This window comes from Hemitrygon akajei, chromosome 29 (assembly GCF_048418815.1).
Source record: "Hemitrygon akajei chromosome 29, sHemAka1.3, whole genome shotgun sequence".
Classification (NCBI taxonomy): domain Eukaryota; kingdom Metazoa; phylum Chordata; class Chondrichthyes; order Myliobatiformes; family Dasyatidae; genus Hemitrygon; species Hemitrygon akajei.
The window spans coordinates 22,537,813-22,564,000 of NC_133152.1; the positions used below are offsets into that span (position 1 = coordinate 22,537,813).

At 45.7% G+C, this 26,188-nt stretch overlaps 2 protein-coding genes across 11 annotated transcripts in view; one reads left to right on the forward strand and one right to left on the reverse strand.

Annotated features, from left to right (window-relative positions):
• clcnk (chloride channel K) overlaps window positions 1-10,133 on the forward strand; it is a 65,049-nt gene extending 54,916 nt beyond the window's left edge. For 3 of the 9 annotated variants that reach the window (XM_073031842.1, XM_073031839.1, XM_073031843.1), the window contains exons 18-20: window positions 4,864-4,950; window positions 5,466-5,669; window positions 6,580-6,883. In XM_073031842.1, coding sequence (XP_072887943.1) covers window positions 4,864-4,950; window positions 5,466-5,669; window positions 6,580-6,633 — 345 coding nt within the window. In that variant the 3' untranslated portion in view covers window positions 6,634-6,883. Of the gene's footprint in view, window positions 1-4,863; window positions 4,951-5,465; window positions 5,670-6,579; window positions 6,884-8,536; window positions 8,651-9,470 lie in introns of those variants that run through there. The other 6 variants (XM_073031847.1, XM_073031844.1, XM_073031841.1 and 3 more) reach the window with 5 other exon arrangements.
• fam131c (family with sequence similarity 131 member C) overlaps window positions 8,483-26,188 on the reverse strand; it is a 28,217-nt gene continuing 10,511 nt past the window's right edge. Inside the window, exons 3-7 of one of the 2 annotated variants that reach the window (XM_073031850.1) lie at window positions 23,244-23,282; window positions 21,924-22,017; window positions 14,725-14,907; window positions 12,649-12,759; window positions 8,483-9,705 (exon numbers count right to left, since the gene is read on the reverse strand). In XM_073031850.1, coding sequence (XP_072887951.1) covers window positions 9,359-9,705; window positions 12,649-12,759; window positions 14,725-14,907; window positions 21,924-22,017; window positions 23,244-23,282 — 774 coding nt within the window. In that variant the 3' untranslated portion in view covers window positions 8,483-9,358. The remainder of the gene's footprint in view (window positions 9,706-12,648; window positions 12,760-14,724; window positions 14,908-21,923; window positions 22,018-23,243; window positions 23,283-26,188) is intronic. The other variant, XM_073031851.1, reaches the window with a different exon arrangement.

A 26,188-nucleotide genomic window follows, 5' to 3' on the forward strand; every position in this document is an offset into this window, starting at 1 on the left:
CTCACGTGGTGGATTGGATAGTGGACTACTTGACAGATAGACCTCAGTATGTGCGGTTGGGAGACTGTAGGTCTGACACGGTGGTCAGCAGCACAGGGGCGCCGCAGGGAACCGTACTCTCTCCGGTCCTGTTCACCCTGTACACATCAGACTTCCAATATAACTCGGAGTCCTGCCATGTGCAGAAGTTCGCTGATGACACGACCATAGTGGGGTGTGTCAGGAATGGACAGGAGGAGGAGTATAGGAAACTGATACAGGACTTTGTGATATGGTGCAACTCAAACTACCTGCATCTCAATATCACCAAGACCAAGGAGATGGTGGTGGACTTTAGGAGATCTAGGCCTCATATGGAGCCAGTGATCATTAATGGAGAATGTGTGGAGCAGGTTAAGACCTACAAGTATCTGGGAGTACAGTTAGACGAGAAGCTAGACTGGACTGCCAACACAGATGCCTTGTGCAGGAAGGCACAGAGTCGACTGTACTTCCTAAGAAGGTTGGCGTCATTCAACGTCTGTAGTGAGATGCTGAAGATGTTCTATAGGTCAGTTGTGGAGAGCGCCCTCTTCTTTGTGGTGGCATGTTGGGGAGGAAGCATTAAGAAGAGGGACGCCTCACGTCTTAATAAGCTGGTAAGGAAGGCGGGCTCTGTCGTGGGCAAAGTACTGGAGAGTTTAACATCGGTAGCTGAGCGAAGGGCGCTGAGTAGGCTACGGTCAATTATGGATAACTCTGAACATCCTCTACATAGCACCATCCAGAGACAGAGAAGCAGTTTCAGCGACAGGTTACTATCGATGCAATGATCCTCAGACAGAATGAAGAGGTCAATACTCCCCAATGCCATTAGGCTTTACAATTCTACCGCCAGGACTTAAGAACTTTTTAAAAGCTATTATTAATGCTTTTTGAGATAGTGATTTAGATGCATATCATATTTTTTACTGAGTTAAGTATTGTATGTAATTAGTTTTGCTACAACAAGTGTATGGGACATTGGAAAAAAAGTTGAATTTCCCCATGGGGATGAATAAAGTATCTATCTATCTATCTATCTATCTATGTCCTCACTTGAGGAGAGAGGTGGATGAATGTTTCACACCAATCATTTTAGAAGGTTTTTTTTCTGCAAAGTATTTTGAGGCACACTAATTTGTTAATTGCTGTTGGTACCACTACTTAGGAGGTGCCATACGTTAATGTAAAATTAAACCCTATGGCTGAGGGCTGAGCTTCTCCAAGAGGACTAGGACCTCGCTGTAGGGCTAGGAGGCTTGATGCCTTAATGACCCAGGGAGCTATGTCAGCTGGAATTAGGGCTTTGGGCTTTGGCTCTTGGTACGGTCACCCATGCCAAACAGGTCAAAGGGTAGAGTCCAGACCAAGAGTGGCCCACCGGTCCTCCAGGATCAGGGGTTCAGCTCAGGGCCAACAACCCTGACTGACAAAACAAAATTGTTACAGAAATGGCAATGAAGAGCTTTCCTATATTGGCACGCAACTGTATGGACAGACAGAGATGGAGGGCCTTCATTGCTGCCCTAAACACCAGTGGCATAAGAGGCTGTACGTCAGTAGGGAGTGAGCTCACAACATGCAGAGGCTCTTGACAACGAAGCCATACTTTGTTGCCCATTATCTGCTACCGGGGGCAGGGGTTAATTGCTCCCCATGACCCCGATGTGCAACAGCTCTGCGAGGCTCACCGTCCTCCTCCTGCTGAAAATAAAACAGTTGTACGAAGGTTTAAATTAGCCTCAGCGCCCCGCAGCTAGCCTGCCTGGCTCAGAACAAACTGCTACCTTGCTTTTGCAGCTCTCTCCTGCTGTAAACAAAACACAGCTTCCTGGTGAATTCTCACTCCTGCTGATAATAATGTTCTTATCGGTAATTTGTAGCTTAAAGTGAACAAGTACTGTTCGAAAGGAAAAAAAATCGTCTGAATCCTCACAAAGGCAATTAAGAATCAACACTGTGATAGGAAAAAAATACACTGCAAGTGTTACTTTTTGTGATGAAGTCACTATAATTCTTTTTAAACAACTAGCGGTCTGACCCGAAACATTAACTCTTGCTTTTTCTGTAGATACTGCCTGATGTGATAATTATTTCCATCATTTTCCGATATAATTTCAGAGTTTTACATTCCCAATGTTTCACACTCATTATTTTGCATGTGTTTTTTTTCTGCCTGTGAGGTAACTGGAGGCACAGTAACGTGTTAATTGCTGTTGATAACAATTACTGTTGGGTGGCAGGTTGGAGTTCCCAAAGGAGGTGTAAGGCGCTCCTTCCCTTCACTAGCCTGCAGGTCACCCTTGGGCAAGGTGTAGCACCTGTTTACCCCCCCCCCCCCCCCGTGATCACGGTCACGCGAACCCCATGGGAGCAGGTGGTGGATGGTCGTATGAGCAGCCGGTGCAGATCACAAGTCCTGGTTATGTGACTACTGACGCCAGGCAGACAATCTGTGAAGGGTATTGATAATGGCTGGGGTCGCCCATCTTGTAAAGGCACTGCCCAGAAGAAGGCAAAATGGCAAACCAAGTCTGTAGAAAAATTTGCCAAGAGCAATCATGGTTAAAGACTATGATCGCCCAAGTCAAACGACACGGCACATAATGGTAACGAACACTACCTAGATGCTGCCATTTGTGAATGTGCAGCACCCTACTTCGTTTGCAATATAATGGAAACTGCACATTCTGTAATCAGGTCGATACAACCAGGTCTCGGACTGTACAACTGTAGCTCGGACTATACAACCATCGCGCAGACTATATAACTATAGCTTGGACTATACAACCATAGTGCAGACTATATAACTATAGCTTGGACTATACAACCATAGCGCAGACTATATAACTGTAGCTTGGACTATACAACCATAGTGCAGACTATATAACTTTAGCTTGGTCTATACAACCATAGCGCAGACTAAATAACTGTAGCTCGGACTATACAACCATAGCGCAGACTATATAACTGTAGCTTGGACTATATAACTGTAGCTTGGACTATATAACTGTAGCTCGGACTATACAACCGTAGCTCGGAATATACAACCATAGCACAGACTATATAACTGTAGCTTGGTCTATACAACCATAGCGCAGACTATATAACTGTAGCTTGGTCTATACAACCATAGTGCAGACTATATAACTGTAGCTTGGTCTATACAACCATAGCGCAGACTATATAACTGTAGCTTGGTCTATACAACTGTAGCTCGGACTCTCCAATCATAGCTCAGACTATACAACCATAGTTTGGACTATCCATCTGCTCCCATATCCAAATACACTCCTCCCTGCATTATGCTACATCATCCCTTTTTATAATGCTTCAGAACATTTAGATCATGACCTCCAGAGTGCTTTACTTAGAGAATATTGAGTTCTTTATCGATCTACATCCCTTGCTGCCTGGGATGAAAAACTGAAATTTTTATCCAGTAGAGACGTATCACTAACATTGCCAAGTCAATCCGTTTGTAATGTTGTATTGGCCACTTTTCACTGGCCCAGCCTGCATCTTTCTTGCTTGTATAGCCTCTGTGTGATGGACTGAGACTCCAGGTGATCCCGGCTGCTCTGAGCTTCGCCCTCATCGACTCAGTTTCATTCTGAATGCTGATGCTTGCTTTACTGTTTCTGTGATCTGATCTGATTTGATTTGTTCCCCCCGCCTCTCTCTCTCTCTCTCTCTCTCTCTCTCTGTCTCACTCTCTCTCTCACTCTCTCTCTCTCTCACTCTCTCTTTCTCTGTCTCTGTCTCACTCTCTCTCTGACTCTCACTCTCACTCTCTCTCACTCTCTCTCTCACTTTCTCTCGCTCACTCTCTCTCACTCTCTGTCTCACTCTCACTCTCTCTCTCACTCTCTGTCTCACTCTCTCTCTCTCTCACTCTCTCTTTCTCTGTCTCTGTCTCACTCTCTCTCTGACTCTCACTCTCACTCTCTCTCACTCTTTCTCTCACTTTCTCTCGCTCACTCTCTCTCACTCTCTGTCTCACTCTCTCTCACTCTCTCTCTCTCACTCTCTGTCTCACTCTCTGTCTCACTCTCTCTCTCTCTCTCTCTCTCTCTCTTTCTCACCACATTGGCTCTTTCGGGTTTCTTGTTGTGTGGCTGCCTGTAAGCAGACGAATCTGAAGCTTGTATAATTTATACATTCTTTGCTAATCAAATGTATTTTGACCTTTAGTTATTGACTCACTCAATTCCAGACTCCATCGTCATCTGCTTCTGCGTAGACCCTGCAGTCCAAGCCAATTCCTTCCCTGGACTGGGGCAGAGGTGAATGTCATCTAGTACGGGGCAGAATGATGGGCCCAATGCAACAGTACAAATGGATTAGATTGGCAATGTTACCAACCCATCTGTAACTGGTTAGAAATTCGAGTTATTCATAACAGGCACCAAGGATGTAGATTGATAAAGAACCCAATAATCTCTTACTAAAACACTCTGCAGGCATGATTGAAATGTTTTGAAACATTATAAAAAAATGATTATGCAGCAAAGGCAGGTACGAGTGCATTTGGATATTCAATGTACACATTAGGCTGTTTGGCTCCCTAAAAAAATATACTGACTGGTTTTTGAATACTGTTGCATTTAAGAGAGGTAAATATTACTTTTCTGCAAATTATGCCTATCTTGTCTGAAATTAAGCTGCAAACGTTTTGAAATTCATCACACAATTTAGCTGGGGCTTGATTAATGTGTGAAGTGATTTGCAATCAGCCGCCACTTTCTATCTTTAACAGCCAGGTGCCACCTGCAGTAATAATAAATAGGAATGGTATGGAAATTGTACTGAGAAATATTAAAACATCCAATCTATTTTCAGGCCCATAAACTGTTTGAACTCCTTGTCCTTCAACACACGTTCGTCATTTCGGCAGGCAGGGTTGTTGGCTTTGTAACCAGAGATGAGGTAAGACATGACTGGGAAAGATAATTACAACTTTAAAGTAAGTTCATGTGTAACTTTGAAACATTGTGCACCAGTTTTATTCTTGTGCAGGTATGGGGTATGACGCAGATGTGCTAAGTGCTGAGAACATGGCTTTAAGGACACAAGGTATCAGAGGCTAGGATTAGACCCGTGCGACCACAGCTTTAACTGTTGACCAATTTGCCTTTTAAGTTTGTTGCCAGTCTATTAGATCAGCAGTTCTGTTCAGGAGGAGTTCGGTTCCTCTGAGGATCAAATGAAGAATTTTTGCACCCTGTCCCACCACCTTCCTGTGCCAGCAAGACCAACAGGAAAGAACCCCAAATATTAACATTTCAAAGTCACATGCATCAACTAAAACCAGTGCACTAGTGAGTTAGAGTCATCCAGCTTAGAAACAGGGTCTTCAGCCGACTGGGTCTGCATTCACTATCAAGAACACGTTTATTTTAATCGTATTTTACTCTCCACGCGCTCCCGCCACCTCTCTCCAGATTATAACGCTCGCCTGCAAATCGGGTGCGGTTTGCGGGGGTCAATTAACCTTCCACCAGCATGACCCTGAGATGCAGGAGGGAACCGGAGCTCCCGGGGTAAAACCAGGCACTCACAGGGAGGGCACGCAAACCCCGCGCACAGACGGCACCCGAATTGCCGGAGCTTTGAGGCAGGAACTTTCGCCACTGCGTTGCTCGTGGGTGAGTCCAATCTGTTTGTTCGGCTGGTCTGTGTATCACTTGTCCATTTCTCTGCAGCATACCCGGTACTATAAAAAGCTAGGATTTTTAAAGAAAACATAGTGGTTTCTTCAGTGCTGCACTCATTATTGGAATACGAGCAAGCAAGGCAGATATTGGAATAGTAAGGATTTTATAAAAGTACTGTGCTATCTATAAATTCCTATTGCAGCAATACAAAACCTTCAGGACTAACACTATGGGGGCAGTTCTCCCTAGCTGAAAATTAATTTGCACCTGCAACTCTCCCTGAAAGATCTCTAACATAAGAGGTTCTGCAGATGGTGGAAATCCAGAGTAACACAAAGTACTGGAGGAGCTCAACAGGTCACACTGGGGATCCTGAAGAAAGGTCTCGGCCCGAAACGTCGACTCTTTATTCCTTTCTGTAGACGCTGCTTGGCCTGCTGAGCTCCTCCAGCATTGTGTGTGTGTGTGTGTGTGTGTGCGTGCGTGCGTGTGTGAGTGTGTGTGTGTGTGTGTGTGTGTGTGTGTGTGTGTGTGTGTGTGTGTGTGTGAGTGTGTGTGTGTGTGGTCCCAACCTTTTTTTTATGTCATGGACCCCTACCATTAACCGAGGGGTCCATGGACCCCAGGTTGGGAACCCCTGCTCTAAGATGGTCTCTGGCCTCCCCGCACTAATGATTATATCAGACAGATACTTCCTATCAAACCTCCAGTTATGAAAAAGAGCTGGGATTTTGGGTAGCATGGGCGGAGAGGGTCAAATGAAGCTCCTGTCTTGCACGACTGTGACAGGCCCTCGCGCCATTGCTCGGGATTGTGCTGTCGCTTTTCGTATTCAGATGCTCTTGTGATGTCGCTCGCCGTGCTGTGGGCTACAGTAACTGAAACCTCTCTTTTCTCTCAGCTAAAGAAAGTGATTGAAGACCTGGCAAATGGGCGCATCCCAGTCAAGTCGTAGTTACCACCGAAGGCAAGAAACATGTGCTATTTTTACAGGCCATCCTGCAATCTTGTGCTGACATTATTTTAACAAGACGTTCCGTGCAGTACACAGACGTTTACTACCGGTAAACACCCAAAGGTCGTGTGTCCTCACAAATACACAATTACATTCCAAAACGTTAAATAATACACTGATTCCTACAACAAAATGAGTTGTGAACCATCACTAATATAAAATATTTTAAAAATTAAATGATAAGAATTAGGCAAGTTGCCTAATTAGTTTTTTTTTGGGGGGGGGGAACTATAATAATTTAATTTTAACATTCAGTATGAAAATTTCTTGTTTTCTAAGAAATTTGCTTTACGTAAGGAAAGGTGAAGTTAGAACTGATGTCAAAAGCAAACTATGGTCTACCCCTGCCCAGGAAAACAAGGGTCTGCTGAACTGTTGTCACTTAAAGTTAGCCACGTTAGTCCATCCTTCAGATTGGCAGGTGGTAAGACACCTGACCAGGGCTGATTACCCTCATTGTGCCTTTCATGTTATGTCCATCTGTGTTCAAATTGGGATTGTACTATGCAAGATTCTAGCTCACAATCATTTGTCAGTCCACTCCTTGTTGAACTAGTGTGATTTTATACTGTCATCTCCTTTGTTTCCTAACTCCTATTTTCTCAGTAACTGTGTTTGAAACATCATTCAGCCCTCCTGAGGCACCTGTAGCTCTGGTCACTCGCTTGTGCCTGACGTTAATGGCTCTATCACTGGTGGCTCTGCATTCAGTTTCCAAGCCTTCACTCACCCGACCGTTTCCTTACAAATATTTGGCCTGAAAGCACGTTTCTGAAAACCCTGAGACATTCTTGCTGCAATAGTGGTTGGACATCGATTAAATGGAGGGGCCACAGTTCCCTGAAGGAGGCAACACCAGTAGCTAGGTGCTGAAGAAGACGTATTGCATTCTTGTCTTCCTAGGTCAGGGCATATAAAAGTTGGAGCATTTGTTGCAACTTGCATTGGAGTATTGCGTCGAATTACGGTCATATTACAGGAAGGATATGGTTACATTGGAGAGAGTGCAGAGGAGATTTGCCAGGATGTTGCCTGGAATGGAGGACTCTAGTTATGGGAAGAGATTGGATGGGTTGGGCTTGGCCCTGGAGTAAAGGAGACTGAGGAAAGAACTGATAGAGATATATAAACAATGAGAGGCACAGACAGGGTATATAATCAGATTAACGCGCACAAGATGCTGGAGAAACTCAGCAGGCCAGGCAGCTTCTAAGGAAAGGAATAAACAGTCAACGTTTCAGGCCGACATCCTTCATCAGGACCGGAAAGAAGGAAGAGGGAGCCAGAATAAGGGCAGGAAGGAGCACGAGCCAGAAGGTGAAAGGTGAAGTGAGGTGGATGGGAGGGGGAGGAAGCTGGGAGGTGATTGGTGGAAAAGGTAAAGGGCTGAAGAAGAAGCAATCCGATAGGAGAGTGGACCATGGGAGAAAGGGAAAGAAGGAGGGGCATCGGGGAGAGGTGATGGGCAGTTGACGAGAAAAGAAGAGGCAAGTGGAAAAGCGAGCAGTCGTTCGCCTCACGGCAGTTGCAACCCCCATCAGTCTAACAAGTGTTTCCTTGCGGTTATTACAAACGGAGCAAGCCCCACGCACTTTCGGAGAGTGATTCTCTGTCATCAGCAGAAGGTGCTACCTTTCTGCCTCAACTCACAACAGAGCACACAGCCTGTGCGTTTTTAGATGTTACATTCCAGCTGCCTCTTCCAAACCATCCCACCTTTTCCCCAAAGCGTTCACATCTTAGGTGGGTCGCAGAATGTTAAAGGCATACAATACGACTGACAGAGTAATCCATTTAATACATTTAAATGTTTTAATTCTTTTCTTTTTCTTGATTGTGATAGATTCCACGTACATTCCACAGGACAAAGACAAAATAGTATCACGGCTGCCTGTGAGACATTGACCACAATTCCTCGTGACAATGTTTTATGCAATGCTTGACCGGGAGGAATAACACATCATTCAAAGAGCTATTGGATGAATAATACCTGAGGGGGAAAAGTGCATCTAAAAACTGAAAGGAAGAACAGCAACATAAACCTTTTCTTTTTTAATACTTCACCAGAGGGCTGGGCCAAGTTTAGATAGAGCTGTAATGTTAAGAATAAGACAGGCGATAAATCCCTATCCCCAAAGTGGGGTGCTCTGTATCATACTCGAGCAAAGCGAGGACATAACCAACCTTCCCTTTTCTAGTTTTCCACCCTCGATGCCTTCTGTTTCTTACCAAGATGGTTTTTCCTAATGCGTGAGCCTGGACATCATCTCCCTGCAAGTTCTGCCGGGAGTTTGACGACACCAGGAGTCCCTTCAGATTTCAAGGCGTGGTGCGGATGTGACTGTGGAGGGCAATAAGTCCCTTTTCCTCTAAGAGGGGCCACTGGAGGGCAAACACAGACTTCCTCTCCTGCTCAACGCTGGGACTAAGAGGTCAATTGTTGTGTCATGTTATTTAATCATCCTATACCCCGATGAATGTGATACATACACACATGCATACACACATGCATGCACACACACACACACACACACACACGCGCGCACCACATGTACACAGTGTTAAAGTGGAGTAGAACAACGACAGTCCCATTTTGAATAACGAAGCAGAAAGCATCCTTGTCCAGCAGTGTGGCTTCCGACCGTAAGTCCCTGGCACGGTAAGGCTAATTATAAAACACGTCATCTTCGATGAGTGAGCTGTTGTTGCTGGAGTGTGAATGGTGATGGTGGCTTCCAGTGCTCTGTCCTAGTGTCCTGTGCAAATCCCCCCCACAGGAGCCGGCTTCCGGAAGGTACAAGCAGTTTGGAGGCTCGTGAGTCAAGGTTGCAGCGGGCGAGGCGTTGTGAGCAGGGTCGAGGGTGGCCATGTCTATTTGCACTGGCTCGCCAGCTGGGCTGTCTACAGACGGTGTGATGGGAGTCACCAAAGTGCAAGGTCCTTCAACGCTGAGAGAGTAAAAACCTTGAGACCCATTGGAAGAGTGATCTTCATAATAAATGTCCTCTGTATCTACAAAAAAAAAGAGAAACTTTATTTTAAACTAATGAAATTTACCGCTGGCGACCTCATAGTGATGGCCTCTAAAGTGTTCACCACGTCAGAGAATTTAATTGTTATGGACGCCAGAGCTTGTTGTGGGCTTCTTTGGTGTCAACAGCATTGTTCATGGGTAGTAGAAGCAAAATAGTACAGAAATTGTAAAATAGGAAACCCCACCTAACAATGGCCTCAAATTACGGTAGTTATGTCATAATCTTACATTGGAGAGTGGGACTTTTCTAGATGTGAAGAACTGACTAAAAACTGCTCAAAGACTCAACTTTGCCCGGTCAGAACAATCTTTAAGTTGGCAAACAACTGCTGAGGTTGGCAGGAAAGCACGCAGATTAGTTATGATGCATAATTGGAATCGACGGGAGGGGTGGGGAGCACTGGGACTGGAGCTGGGGTGTTGTCTGTCTCCACTCAATGGGAGGGGTGGGGAGCACTGGGACTGGAGCTGGGGTGTTGTCTGTCTCCACTCAATGGGAGGGGTGGGGAGCACTGGGACTGGAGCTGGGGTGTTGTCTGTCTGCACTCAATGGGAGGGGTGGGGAGCACTGGGACTGGAGCTGGGGTGTTGTCTGTCTCCACTCAATGGGAGGGGTGGGGAGCACTGGGACTGGAGCTGGGGTGTTGTCTGTCTCCACTCAATGGGAGGGGTGGGGAGCACTGGGACTGGAGCTGGGGTGTAGTCTGTCTCCACTCAATGGGAGGGGTGGGGAGCACTGGGACTGGAGCTGGGGTGTTGTCTGTCTGCACTCAACGGGAGGGGTGGGGAGCACTGGGACTGGAGCTGGGGTGTAGTCTGTCTCCACTCAACGGGAGGGGTGGGGAGCACTGGGACTGGAGCTGGGGTGTAGTCTGTCTCCACTCAATGGGAGGGGTGGGGAGCTGGGGTGTAGTCTGTCTCCACTCGACGGGAGGGGTGGGGAGCACTGGGACTGGAGCTGGGGTGTAGTCTGTCTCCACTCAATGGGAGGGGTGGGGAGCTGGGGTGTAGTCTGTCTCCACTCGACGGGAGGGGTGGGGAGCACTGGGACTGGAGCTGGGGTGTTGTCTGTCTCCACTCAATGGGAGGGGTGGGGAGCACTGGGACTGGAGCTGGGGTGTAGTCTGTCTCCACTCAATGGGAGGGGTGGGGAGCACTGGGACTGGAGCTGGGGTGTTGTCTGTCTCTTCCCAAGGTCCTAAAATAAATCTGGAGGGTCACTTCACGAGCCCAAGCAAACAGACACACACATGCGTGCGTGCACATACACACGCACTGTGCACAAACGCAGACCCATATACGTGTAGATCTGCACATCCATATTCATGTGTGTGTGCGCGCAGAAATTCATATACGTGTACAGACACAATGCATGTATGCAGACAGGCAGAAAATCACACCCTCGCATTGCAGACACGCTGTAGGGTGAAACTCACTTCCCTCCCTGTAGCAAGAGAACTGAGCTCTGATGTTGGTGTGGTTTCTGGATGACAGACTTCTGTGGCAATGCCACGTGACTGGGGGCATTAGTCTGATACTGTATGCACTAGAATTCAGAAGAATGAGGGGTGACCTCGTTGAACCCTATCAAACAATGAAAGGGCTTGATAGAGTGGATTTGAGAGGATCTTTCCTGTGGTGGAGAAGAGGACTCAGCCTCAGAAAAGAGGGGCGTCCTTTTAGAATGGAGATGAGGAGGAATTTCATTAGCCAGAGAGTGGTGAATCCGGGGAATTCGTTGTCACAGGCAGCTATGGAGGCTGAGTCTTTATGTATATTTAAGGCAGAGGTTGATAGATTCTTGAGCAGTCAGGGCATGAAGGGATACGGGGAGCGGGGAGTGAAGGCAAGAGATCGGAACTAAGGGGAAAAATGGATCAGCCATGATGAAATGATGGAGCATATTCGACGGGCCAAATGGCTCAATTTTGCTCCTATATCTTATGGTCTTTTGATACCTGTAGGTGCCCTTAATAAGTATGACCAATGTGAGTGGTCTGGTGGGAATTGCATTTATACAGAGGATTAGCCAGTGCCAAGTCTTTATATTTAAGTCTAATGGTGTATTTGACCAGTGCCAGATACACTTGAGTGGGAGCCAAGTGTCATAAAGTGGGCTCCAAATGATTTCAGACTGTTTGTTCATCTTTTCCGGTATTGCAATGGAAAGTCAAGGCTAGGAGTTCTGACAGAACAGTGGAATTTCCACTAATTAAGTTTTTTAAGATTTTGAAGAAAATAATGACAACCTCGTCCCCTATCTGTGACATCTACTTCCAGAAGAATAGTTTAGACTTGGAAATGTTTTGCCCAGCCTGGCTGGGGTAGAGATTCCATGAAGATTAAAATAAATCTTTGGAAGTAAGTGACATTAGAGGGCATAGAAAATGTGAATAATGTAGGACTCCTTCTGAAGAATGAGTAACAGTACAAAAAAGTCCAGCTGAAAGTCAACCTCCCTCTGCTGTCATTTCTAATAAACTGTATGACTACAGCCTATGTCTCAACCAGAGCCATCGTGCACCAGTGTTCTCTGGCAGCCAGCAGGAATGATCTAAGACTATCAAGGAGATATCTCAGAGAAGATCCCAGCTTAGTACAGTATGAGGTAGTTAAGGGGATTGGGTTGACTCAGAGAAATGTTTTCAGATGCAGCCGGCCAGCAAGGTGCTGAGTTCACGACTGTGAAAGGTAAATTTACAACTAATATTGAGCAGTTCCTCAGAGAAGGTGGGACAACCTGAACAGATTTTGGAGGAAGGTGATCGTAATCAGCACACGAAATAGCAAGATGCTGCAATGAAAGAGAATGGTTGATATTTTGAAAGGATTAGCTCAAAGGGGCCTTTCATTGAAACCCACCCTGTAATAACCTACACCTCAACCAATAAATCGAGGGAGAATGAAGAATGTTGACCTACTGAGGTAGTTAACCACATTGCTTGGGCTGCTGTCTCCAAGCACTTCTTCAGTGTCCAGCGAGGACCAAGCACTCAGTGTTGCCTCAGTAATAGCAAACTGCTCGGCAACACCTGTTGGAAAAAGACAGAATTTTTTAAAATGTGATTAAAAAGAACAGCCACGAGAAGCCCAGTAAGAACCAGTGTTTCAGGAATGTGACAACCATCATTCTGGACTCCCTCCCACCTCTTCTCATTGCTGCCAGGCAGGAGATACAGGAGCTTGAAGACCAACACCTCAACGTTCAACAACAGTTTCTTCCCCAGGACCATCAAGTTTTTAAAATAACTTGAAAAACTCTAATATTACCTCACACCATATATATTCTCTCTCTCTCCCCCTTGGCTCTTTCAATATTGCACTAGAGTCATTACCTTTATTTTGTTGTTTGTTGTGCACGTGCATAATATATGTATAATTTATGTTAATTTAAATTATGCTTGCACAAAAAGCTGATTTTCTTGGCGTTTATATCCTGTTTGTCCACGGCAACAATGACCTTCAACAGAGCTAAATGCAACTGGTTTTGCAGAGATGGCACAAGGTAAACTCCAGGGTTATCAGCACCCCTTCAAATAACTCAAGTCAAACTCTGAACAGTCTGTGGTGTGCAATAGGGAGAGACCTGGGATGATGAAATAGGAAAGGCAAGTCTGCACACTGATTGGAGACTCTGGAGCCAATTCTGTTCTTCTGTTATAAAAGTAGATATGGGTGAATCTGCAGATCAATATCTTTAGTTTTGCTACGTCTCTTTAAAGGCACCATCCCATCGCCAGCCCCAACTAAGCCTAAAACCAATGGAACAAGGCTTCTGCCTGCATTCTCCAAAATGCCTTAAAGTATCAATGGTACCTTCAATATCAGAGAATGTGCACAGTATAGAGCTTGAAGTTCTTACTCTTCACAGACATCCGTGAAACAGAAGAAAATCCCCAAAGAATGGATGACAGAAAAACGTTAGAGGCCCAAAAACCCCCCTCCCACACACAATCAGCAGCAAAGCATCAACTCTCCCCCTCTCCCTCCCTCACTTGTTCCAGTAGAAAGTATCAGCCCCCCCTACCCTCCAAAGAGACCATGATCTAGAGTCCATCAAAAAAAAAACCCTGTTCATCCCAACAGTTCGACATCCCACAGGCTCTCTCCTCTCACTAACGAGGGAGAAAGAGGTATCTCACGTTTTAGGCCTCATATGCACTCTGGGACGTCCCATAACCCCTGAGTATCCTTTGGCTTTAAGGACTGGAGAAGCACAATATGATATATAAAGCAACACACACAAAATGCTGGAGGAACTCAGCAGGTCGGGCAGCAACTATGGAAAAGTCAACACGTACAAACAAGCTGGAGGAACTCAGCAGGTTGGGCAGCATCCGTTGAAACAAGCAGTCAACGACTTCGTCCTGACGAAGGGTCTCGGCCAGAAATGTTGACTGCTCGTTTCAACGGAAGCTGCCCGACCTGCCGAGTTCCTCCAGCTTGTTTGTACGTGTTGATTTGACCCCAGCATCGGCAGTGTACTTTGTGTTTACTATGGAAGAGTATAAGCAGTCGGTGTCTCTGGATGAGACTGTTATTTAGGACTCAAAATGTCAACTGTTCGCTCTTTTCCAGAGATGCTGCTTGACCTGCCGAGTTACTCCAGCATTCCACGTGTGTTGCTTTGGACTTCCAGCATCTACAGAGTTACTAGAGTTTACAACACGATATATACCTGGGAACAGGTGCTCCCCCTCGTATCAGTGCAGGTTATCACTACCATTCCTGAATCTCTGTTGCAATAGGGGAATGTAATGTGTAAATCAAAATGTTGCAATTAGCTAGTTACACACCTGAGCCCTTCAGATATAAACATCTGAGCAATGCCTTTCCTATTGCAAAATCTCAATATTTTCCACATCCCTGGCCTTTTCCTGTTGCTATCCTGCTGTTTGATCCTTGCTGCGCTGAAATCAAATATTCCAGTCGTCTGGAACTCATGCCTCTTTTTTTCCATCTCAACGATGAACCGACATCCAGCATGGTTTCCTTACCTGCAGCAAAGCGAGCTTCCTTTAGTTCATCGGTCAGATTGGAGTATTGGTCTTCATCCATTGGAGGGGCATTACACCCTCTGCGCTGGGCACCCCAACCCTTCCATTCAATGATGTGAGCAACACGCCCACTTGCCATGGCTGTTGGTTTGGTAATATGATCTTTCACTGTTTGAACCAGGCCTGAAATAAAAATTCAATGCTGCTCTTCACCACAATGATTAAACAAACCTGTGTATTTTATTGTAATCTTAAAAATTGGCCATCTGTCTTTCAAATGGCAGTATTATGAATGAGATTTAAAGGAAAGACTCTTATTAAACTCAACACGCTTTGAATTAGTCTGTTCACACTTTGTAAGTAATCCCCATGGGGTATCATCCCAACCTCTACTTGTTATTTCCTTTACCAAAGAACAAATTGTTTCCTTTTAATCCCTCTTTGTACTTGCACAGCTGGAGTAGAAGTAATTTAAGAACATAAGAAATAGGAGCAGGAGTAGGCCATTTGGCCCATCGAGGCTGCTCCACCATTCAATAAGATCATGGCTGATCTGGCCATGGACTCATCTCCACCTACCTGCCTTTTCCCCTTAACCCTTAATTCCTCTACTATGCAAAAACTAGCCAACCTTGTCTTAAATATATACTAGGTAGCCTCCACTGCTTCATTGGGCAGAGAATTCCACAGATTCACCACTTTCTGGGAAAAACAGTTCATCCTCATCTCCATCTTAAACTTACTCCCTCGAATCTTGAGGCTATGTCCTCTAGTTCTAGTCTCACCGACCAGTGGAAACAACTTTCCTGCCTCTACCTTATCTATCCCGTTCATAATTTTATATGTTTCTGTAACGTCACCATTGTCTCAATCCTGGAGGAAGACATGGTTCACGTTCCAACACAAAGTGAAATAAACACTACACTTCCTCAGCAACACACACAAAATGCTGGGGGACCATAGCAGGTCAGGAACCATCTATGGAGGGGAATAAACAGTCAATGGTTCCGGTCCAAGTTCCTTCATCTGGAGTGCAAAGGAAGGGGGAAGAAGCCAGAATAAGAAGGTGGGGGAAGAGGGGAGTACAAGCTGGCGGGTGATAGGTAAAACCAGGTGAGGTGGAATGAAGTAAGAAGCTGGGAGCTGATAGGTGAAAGAGATAAAAGGGCTGAAGAAGAAAGAATCTGATAGGTGGGGAGTGTGGACCGTGGGAGAAAGGGAAGGAAATGGGGAACCACAGAGCTGGGCAGGTGAGAAGAGAAGGAGAGAGAGGGTAACCAGAATGAAGAAAGCAAAGTTCTGGTTCCGATTCTATTTACAATATTTCCTCAGGCCAGCAAGGACTGGTCACCCTGAGATGTGTTCTCGCATTCTGGAAATCTTCTTGAAAACAAGTGTTATATATGGCAGAAGAGATTGTGGAGACATTAGTAACGATCTTTCAAATGGTTCCAGAGCAATGGAAGATTGCAAGTGTCACTGCACTCTTTAAGAAGGGAGGGAGGCGCAAGAAAGGGAACTGTAGGCCAGTTAGCCTGACTTCAGTGGTTGAGAAGATGTTGGAGTCGATTATTAAGGATGAGCTCCCGGGGTACTTGGAGGCACATGGTAAAATAGGCCAAAGTCAGCATAGTTTCCTTAAGGGGAAATCCTGCCTGAAAAATCTGTTGGAAGTCATTGAAGAAATAACAGGCAGGGTAGACAAAGAAGATTCAGTAGACGTTGTTTACTTGGATTTTTAAAAAGCCTTTGACAACGTACCATGCAAGAGGCTGTTTAACAAGATAAGTGCCCGTTGTATTACAGGAAAGATACTAGCATGGATATAAGTTTGGCTGACTGGAAAAAGGCAAAGAATGGGAATAAAGGGGGCCTTTTCTGATTGGCTGCCAGTGATTAGTGGTGTTCTGCAGGGCTGCTGGAGTTTAGAAGAATGAAGAGGGATTTCATAGAAACCTATCAAATATTGAAAGGCCTAGATGGGGTGGATGTAGAAAGGATGTTTCCTATAATGGGGGAGTCTAGGACCAGAGAACACAGTTTCAGAATAGAGGAGTGTCCATTTAGACAGAGAGGAAGAGGAATTTCTTTAGCCAGAAGGTGGTGAATTTGTGGAATTCATTGCCACAGATGGCTGTGGAGGCCAATTATTGGGTATATTTAAAGCAGAGGCTGGTTAAGTTCTTGATTAGTTAGTATGTTTAAGGTTACAGGAAGAAGCCAGGAGAAAGGGGTTGGGAAGGATAATAAGTCAACTGTGATGGAACAGCGGAGCAGACTCGATGGGCCGAATGGCCTGATTCTGATCCTATGTCTTCTGATCTTATGGCCCTTCTGCCTATCCTGTCCATACTGACTATCAAGTACCCTTCATTACCAATCCCATTTGGTCTGTAGCCATCTGTGACTTGGCAATTTCAAGTGTTTATCTAAGTACTCTCTAAATGCTGTGTCCCTGTGTCCATGCTGCCTCAGGCAGTGCATGCCAATAACCAACCAACTTCTGCGTGAAAAATCTCTTTGTTGTATCTCCTCTAAACCTTCTGTTCCTAACTTTAATCTTAAACGGCACACACAAAATGCTGCAGGAACTCAGCATCTATGGGGAAAAAAGTACAGCCAACATTTTAAGCCCTCTGGTCAGACACTTTCCAGTTCTTCGACATTAAGCAAGACTGGAAAATTGCCTTTGACGTGTCACACTCAGGTCTGGGGAATTATTTGACTCACTGGCAGAAACAGCTCTCTGCCATTCTCTACCTAGGCAGTCTCTTGGGATTGAGAATTATTTGCCTTGAGTGAAGAGCGGAATGGTAATTTCTTGTAATTATTGTGAGAAAGATTATGCCAATCAGTTACTAGATGTTTTTTGTAGGACATTTCTGAGGTCCAACAGTGAGAGGCCACAAAATGAGTGGAGAGCAGTGACTTAATATGAGGCCACATATGCAGATACCTATTCACACTCTAACAATACACAGACACATACACACAAAGACAGGCACAAATGTGTATTAACACCTTCTTTATCAGCCATTCCTTTAACACCATCTTAATTCCCTCTTTCTCCTAATTGATCCTTCAATCTAGAAACTGGCCAAATAGGCTGAGGACACAACTACACCTGAAACACCACCAAAGAGCTGGGATTAGTTGGATCAGAAGAAATCTGAGAGAAGAGCCATTTCTCCCAGGTTCAGGAATATTTGCTCGTAATGTGCATTTGGAAGGTTTGCCTGCACTGGGCTTGCTCCCAATGAACCCCGGGCGGATTTATGATTCCCCATAATGGATACATTGGGGAGAAGGCAGGGTGTCTTAAAGTTTGTACCTGGTCCTGAAATAGTCGTTTAGCTGGTTATTAGGTATCTAGAGATCAGAGGAAAAATTTATAAATTTGGATAGTGAATGCCTATCTGATTTAGAGAAAAGTTATATTGGACCACCAGGGATGAATTTCTTCAAGCAGGGACTTAGACAAATACCACTAGAAATCACGAAACTGAACCAAAAGTTCCCACTGCTATAACTCTGTGGATTACTGCCTGTATTGTAAGGTGCTTACAACCCCAGGTAGAAAGTCAGGAAGATTGAGCCTGGCCTGTTACTGAACTTCCAGCTTCCTGCTACTTGCTTCAGGGATTTCAAAAAACTTGGGGAAGCTGCGGCTGTCTAGCCAGACCAGCAGCTTCCAGCTGATTCATTTCACTTAAGTCCCTGTTGATTACCCGTGAGCTGGAAAAACTCTTCGCATTGGAGGCCGCTGCATACCAGCCGCACACCACTGAACGAGAGTCCATAACGGAGAGGCTCGACAAGCTCAAAGCCGTACCCAAGAAACTGTAATAAGTCTTCCGAGCCCAGGTCTCCCAGTACAGTGCGGGCACCCCATGTTTCACCAACACCGCCCAACCTCAGGCTGGGTAGGCGTACCCTCTCCTCACATCTGATTCACGCTTTGATGGGCTCATTAGATTTTACTTTCAGTCTGCCGTCCTTCAGAATGTTGGCAGCCCTCTGCCTCCTGAATTCAGCTCATCTCTGACCAGATGCCAACGCAATAATCCCTGGAATCGCCGCTGAATATACTGCAGGAAGAGGCCATTGTAAAGCAGGGCACGCATAGTGGCCCTCCTTAACAGAGTAGAAAGGTAAGTGTAGGTAAGTGGTTTAGTCAATTCAATTTATCTTAAAGTTTTAAATTAATTTCTGATCTTTTAGTGTTTCTTCCAACGTAACTATTTTATGTAATTTTTATTTTTATATTAAATATTTAAATCTCTTTGGCTGGCAGAGACTCCTAAAAATAATTCAAAGACTTCTGACAGCAGTGAGCTGTCGAAAGGCCGTCAGGGATTTCTAGAGGTGGGTCCCAAGGATCAAACACCTGAGCCCCAGTTGCTGGTCGGAACCCACTCTGTCCCGGGAATGGCGTTTGGATAGCGAGAATTATCTCAGCTGGCTCTTCTTATTGTAAACAGGCTCGTGCAGGCAGGCACACTGGACAGTGAATTTGGGGAGCAGATCTATGAGTCTGGCTCAGTATATTATATATAATGCCACAGTTTAATAAGATTGATTGGATTAATTTAGCCTCACATTCATTCCACTGCTTCCTCACCTTTTGCACTGTCAGCACTAGTTAACACTGCCGGCCTGCAGTGGGACACAACTTCAGCCTATTATGCCTGTATTCAATGGGAAATTAATGGCTCAAATGATCATCCCATAATAACCTTATACCCTACCACTGACCACCCCGCCAGCCTCCGCGTCCAGCACATCATCCTCCACAACTTCCGCCACCTCCAACGTGATACCACTTTCTGCTTTCCACAGAGATCGCTCCCTTGTCCATCGGCCCTCCCCACTGATCTCCCTGTCCCCCACCCCCACCTTGCAAGCAAAACAAGTGCCACACCAGCCCCTACACCTCCTCCCTCACTACCATCCAGGACCCTAAACAGTCCTTCCAATGAGGTGACACTTCACCTGTGAGTCTGTTGGGGTCTTATACTGTGTTCGGTGCTCCCAGCGTGGCTTCCCGTATATCGGTGAGACCCAACGAAGATTGGGAGTCCGCTTCACGGAGGACCTACCAGAAAAAGTGGGATCTCACAGTGGTCACCCATTTTAATTCCACTTACTATTCCTATTATGTCCATCCATGGCCTCCTCCACTGGGTTAAGTTGGAGGAACAATACGTTATATTCTTTTTAGGTAGCCCCATCCTGATGGCATGAACATCGATTTATCTAACTTCCCCTCCTTCATCATTTCCTCTCTCCTTTTCCCTCTCTCGCCTTATCCCCATGCCGGCCCATCACCTCCCTCTGGTGCTCCTCCCCCCTTTTCTTTCTTCCATGGCCTTCTGTCTCTTTCACCAATCAACTTCCCAGCTCTTTACTTCATCACTCCCTCTGCACGTTTCACTTATCATCTCATGTTTCTCTCTCCCCTCCCTCCACCTTTTAAATCTACTCCTCAGCTTTTTCCTCCAGCCCTGCCGAAGGGTCTCAGCCCAAAACGTAGGCTCTGCTTTTTTTCCATGGTTGCTGCCTGGCCTGCTGAACTCCTCCAGCGTTTTGTGTGTGTTGCTCGGATTTCCAGCATCTGCAGATCTTTCTCTTGTTGGTAACCTTATAACCTAATCAATTTCCATAAAATTGACCAAACTGAGGCAATGTAAGCTACACTCCTAACTGTTTCCTGCCATGTGCATCGTATTCCGAAATCAGCCTCCAAGCAACATATAGATCAATGGACATGTTGGGTGGAAGGGTTTGTATCTGTCCTGTCCATTTCTAAACTTCAAACCTTCTCTCTTTATGTAGGACAGGTACTTCTGTGCTTTGTGTAATTTTAAACATCTGGGTGCACCAAAAATTAACTTATAAATTATGTTGGTGGCGAAAAGATCTCAGTTACCTTCTGGGATGGAGGGGATGGAGGGGCTGGAGGGGCTGGATTGGGTCCCCTCAGTGTGGAGGAGGTTACGATTGGTTCGATAGACGTGTTCAAAATCAGGACGAGGCGTGGACAGAATAAAGAGTAACCGTGCCCGTGGACCAAAAACTCAATAACCAGGCGATACACATTCAAGGTGATCGGGAAAGAGGTAAAGGGGAAATGAGGGGGTGGCAGCAGGTTTTACAAGTGCACCTTCTGAAGCAGGCTCGACAGGGTCTTTTGAAAAGGAATCTGCTGGGCATCTGAAGGAAGGGAACTGCAGACCTACAGGGAAAGAACTGGGAAATGGGGCCGACTGGGTCATTCTTATGAAAGGTTAGAATGGACCTGCTGGGCCAAATGGCCTCTTTCTCTAATGTATCACATCTATTGTATATTTTATAAATACTGGTAACTTGAAGTACATAGAAGGAATCACACAGACTGCAGCTCTCAGTTGCAATGGACGTAAGTCAGCTTCCTTATATCTGTATACGTAGACTTGCAGTATATACAGAAGGAATCTACCATGCTAAATTAGTAATATGAGAAGATTTCTAGTCCCGTTTTCCTAACTTCTTCCCAACACCCATCAGATGTATTTCTTTTAAATGGTTACTCAATTTCCCACTGTTGGTCCTGCTTCCTTTTCCCGTTCGAGTGAGACCTGTCACATAGTTGCCCCGGTTCTGACTTTGGCCTTCAACCTCACCTATTGTTTTGACCACTCTCATCACAACTGATGTAGTGCTACCTTAGCACACTGTTTCTTAAGTGCTGCTCTGCACTATCCTTACGCTTTCAAAGGAGGTTCATCAGTTTTTGGTGTTTCATGTTAGAAATATCCGAGAATATCTTAGAGTTTCTCCATTCCCCATCCTGCTCTTTGGTAACACAAGAAGTAAGGCCAGAGAATTGAGAGCAAGAAAAGGCCATCTGTTCCCTTACCCTTGCCCTGCCATTTGACAAAACCATGTCTGACCATCTGCCTTGGTACCATTTTGTAGCCCTATCCCCACATCCTAGTTCACATAATATCCAGAAATCTACCAGTCTCTATTTGGAATGATCCCAATCTCTGAGGTCCGAGGGGAGGGCATTCCTTTGACTTGCCACATCCACCATGAAGAAGTTTCTCCTCATTTCTGAACTACACAGACTCTTTCCAATAAACAATACGGTAAAGTGGAGGAACGACTTGGAAGCTTTCCAGTCCTGGGGCGCTTGGCAACAGACAATTTGAACCTACCAACCAGTGATGATCTTGCAAGTGCATTAATATCATAGCCGTTCAGTGTCTGCTTGGAGCCAGAAAAAAATCCATTGGTGCTTCCGAAGCAATTCTAAATCCCAAAGATGAGGACAATTAAACAGTTTTCATAACAATGAATTGCAGGTACAAAACTGAACAATAATACCACTAAATCAGATTAATAAGGAGCTATCATATACAATAGGGTCAACTGCATGCATGTGTGTCACCTGTTTAATGTTATTCCATTATTTCCCATCTTTTCTTTAGAAATCTCGCAGACGGCTTTTATGAATTGTTGTCTATGTTGTAACGGGGTGACGTAGAAGTTTTGGATGTACGGGGAAGAGGCGAAAAGAACAGCTTTGTTTTCTCCTTCATCGGCTGGACTCAGTGTTAAGGTAGCTGGCATTCTCTCCTGTGATTCCAAGTCAAGTTTGACAGGAGAAGAGATCACAGCTGAGTGTGGCTGTTCTGGCGGAAAACCTGCAGGTGCTTTTGCAAGTAGGGACTGGAAGGAAACTGGTTCAGGCAGTGCTGCCTGATTGTAAACTTCCTTACTTTGAGGTGTCCAACCCACTCGCAACATTCCTTACAGGCTGAGATCTACACTTCACTCCTCACCGGACGGCATTGGTCTATGATTCCAGCGCCTTGGCGATGCGAGTTCAAAGTTCTGCAACTTCTCTCCAATCCCCTTCCCTTCAAAGCCGAACTCATGTTTATCTGACACACATCGCAACTTCTGCACGTCAAAAAACAAACGCTGTATGACTTATCGCAATTTTTTAAAGTGTAGCCGCCGTTGCAGTCAACCAATCATAGCAGCTTGTGCGTAGCAGGTTCCTTGGCATCAGTGTGGCGGTGTATGGCGGAGCAGTAAATATAACCCATATCGCCAATGTTAACACCCCCCGCCCTTTCTCATATTATACCACAGAATTGTTGCTTCTGTTTCAGAGGGTATTGGCTCAGCATGCAAAGAATTACAGCTTCAAGCACCCTAATGCATCAGGGTTACAGCCCAGAACAGGACTTGGATCCTTTGCCTCAAAGAATCCTACTCACTAAATTCCTGGCTGTACTCAGACGTGGGGAGTCATCAAACCACTGTTCATTCCTTTTCCACATCTTTCCTCTGCCCGTCCAGTGCCTTGGCCCTTGTACATGCAGGTCCAGACACTAGAGTTAGGAACTCCTCTGTAAGGCACCCCCCCCCCACCCCACATTAGACAAGCGAGGGCCTTTGTCGGTTTGTTCCATACTTCCAAGAGCAGTCCTGCAATTCATCACATTCAGGATGAAGGAGACACTGACCTGTATGATAGGGTCCCAGCAGAAATCTGTCCTGTCTTGCTGAAATATAATCCATCAATAGAAAAAAGAGCATTAAATCAACGGTAGAATTATAAAGCCTCATTTTCTAATGTTCAGTCTTTGCTCCGGGTTGACTGTTGGTTATCTATGATTCCATCAGCTTTCGAAATCTTAGCAAAGATTTAATGTGAACCTTTTTAGTGGATGTTGATGGGGTATCTTGCAAGATAACAGTTAGTGCAGAAACTGTTTATAATGAAAACCAGAAATGCTAGTATTTTTGGAAAAAGAACAGTTAATGTTTCAGGGCGATGATCCTTCAAAGAATTGGCCTGAAGCATTAGCTCTGTTTCTCTTTCCCAGAAGCTACCTGACCTGAATTCATGGTTTTTATTTTGAATTTTCCAGCACCTGTGGTTTTTTGATGCCACTGCTGAACCTGCCAATGTGCCTGAAAGCTCAGCGTGGTAACTGGCTCTGCTCGTCCAGGTTTGACGAATTGGATCCGTTGTCAGCCAATAGCAGAAGTCAGGGGCGACCTTTGAACTGCCATACTTAATCAAGAAGGAGAGGCTTCCCCCACACTTACACTATGTGATTACTAAAGCAGCGGAAAGGAATCTCCTTGGCCGCTGAGGCCCTAAGATATTGCAAGGCATTGACCCATTGAGGGTGGGTCCCAAAACCAGAACAAGAAGGGGGTCTAGTGCAGGGGACGGCAGCTGAAAGCACGGGCAGAGACAGTGGATTAGGGACAGAAAGCCCAGGAAGGAAGGTTACAATGCAGGTTTGCGTGTGGGACTAGACCATGGGGCAGAAGTAGTGCAAAGCGTGGCCGTGGGGAAAATATTTAGGTGTGGATAAAGATCTTGAGCAGAAAGCTGAGAAGTCTGTGCAGGATGAATAGGGAATGAGAGCTTGTGTGGCGTGAGGCGATTCCTGATCATGAAAGTAATGGAGGACAAAACCAAAGAGCCTGTTGAAGAAGCATGCGTCACGTTCGTACTGCGAGTGACAGAGGCGGCAATGCAGGCTTTAATGCACACAGCGATGAAGTTGGGATGGAAGTGCATGCTACTTCAGGCACATGCAGTCATTGTCACTTTTAAATGTGGTTTAAATGCAGATTCCTTTCTGTTCTAGTAGGGTGAGCAAGTTGACTTTCAACAGAAATACACGAAATTAGGGCCTCCAAGCAGTGTTCTAAGCTCTGTCGAAACAGGATTGCTTGCTCACAAAATTCAAAATTCATCTGCGCATAGTTCATTTTTAGAATAGAAAAGGAGGCAACTTCTTTCCAGCGTGGAGCGAGTTTATATCACTCCAGTCACCACATAAGACCATAAGGTGTAGAAGCAGAATTAGGCCACTTGGCCCATTGAGTCTGCTCTGCCATGGCAGATCCAGTTTCCTCTCAGCCCTTACTTCCTGCCTTCTCTCCGTATCCCTTCAGGCCCCAGCCAGCCAACAATCTATCAACCGCTGCCCTAAATATACATAAAGACTTGGCCTTCGCAGCTGCCTGTGGCAATGAATTCCACAGCTTCACCACTCTCTGCTAAAGAAGTTCCTCCTCATCTCCGTTCTGAAAGGACGCCCCTCTATTCTGAGGCTGCGTCTTCTGGTCCTAAACTCCCCCACCATCATCGCCAGATCCACTCCGAAATGGCCTTTCACCATTTGATAGGTTTCAGTTGGGTCATCCCTCATTCTTCTAAATTCTGGTGAATACAGGACCAGAGCCATCAAACGCTCTTTATATGACACGCCGTTCAGTCTTGGAATCACTCTTGTGAGCCTCATTTGAATCCTTCCCGGTGGCAGCACGTCCTTTCTAAGATGAGGGGCCCATAACTGCTCACCATACTCTGAGAGAGGCCTTGCCAGTGCTTCTTAAAGCCTCACCATTATAAAGCCCACTAGAAAGACCCAGATCCACTCTTCCCTCAGGATGTACTCCTGGTAACGGAAACAGTGCAAAATAGGGCCACTCTCCTTGATTTTACAGTCAGTGATGTCGTTCTGGGAGCCTGGCGTGAACCTCCTTCTTCCCACCCGTCTGGTGGGAACCCGGTTGTGGGCTTAACCTCCCGCTGCAGGAATGAAATGGTTAAACTGACCCTGTTGCTGCAAGGCTCGGTGTGGGGTGGTCAACTGAACTCACGTGTAATGGTGTGTTGGGGCAGCCACGTCGTGCTGAAATATGGCACTGGTATGGTGACCGTGGCCACTGCTGGAGACTAGAAACCCCTACTACGTGTGTGTGACCAGACCTGATCCTGTGGTCTCTGTAGTCGCAGTGGTAAGGGTGAGCAGCTTCAACATCACCGAAAACCTATCCTGGGCCCAACAATGACAAAGAAGGCACACCAATGGATATCCTTCATTAGGACTTTGAGGCAAGTCAGTATGTCACCAAAGATGCTGTCAAATTTCTACAGATGTACTGTGGAGATCGTTCTGAAAGGGTGCGTCACTGCTGGTGGAGAGGCTGCAATGCAAAGGATTACTGTAAATTCAGTCAGCTCAATGATGAACACTAGCCTCGTCCCACTGACACATCTTCAAAAGGTGACGCTTCAGAAAGGCGTCATCCACCATGAAGGCCCTCACAACCCAGGACATTCCCTCTTCTCAATGCTAGCATCAGGGAGGAGGTACAGGAGTCTGAAGGTACACAGTCAATGATTCAGGAACAACTTCTTCCCCTCCGCCATCAGATTGCTGAAAGGTCCATGAACCCATGAACACTACCTTGCTATTTTTATATATATATATATTCTTCTTGTAACTTTTAGTGTACTGCTGCCGCAAAACCACCAATTTCACGACGTGCGTCAGTGATAATAAACCTGATTGATTCTCCTCCTGGTTACTATCTCCCCTTCTCTTTGTTTGACCGCACAGCCAAGAGACTTCTTAATGGTCACAAGCTTGGTGGCCAA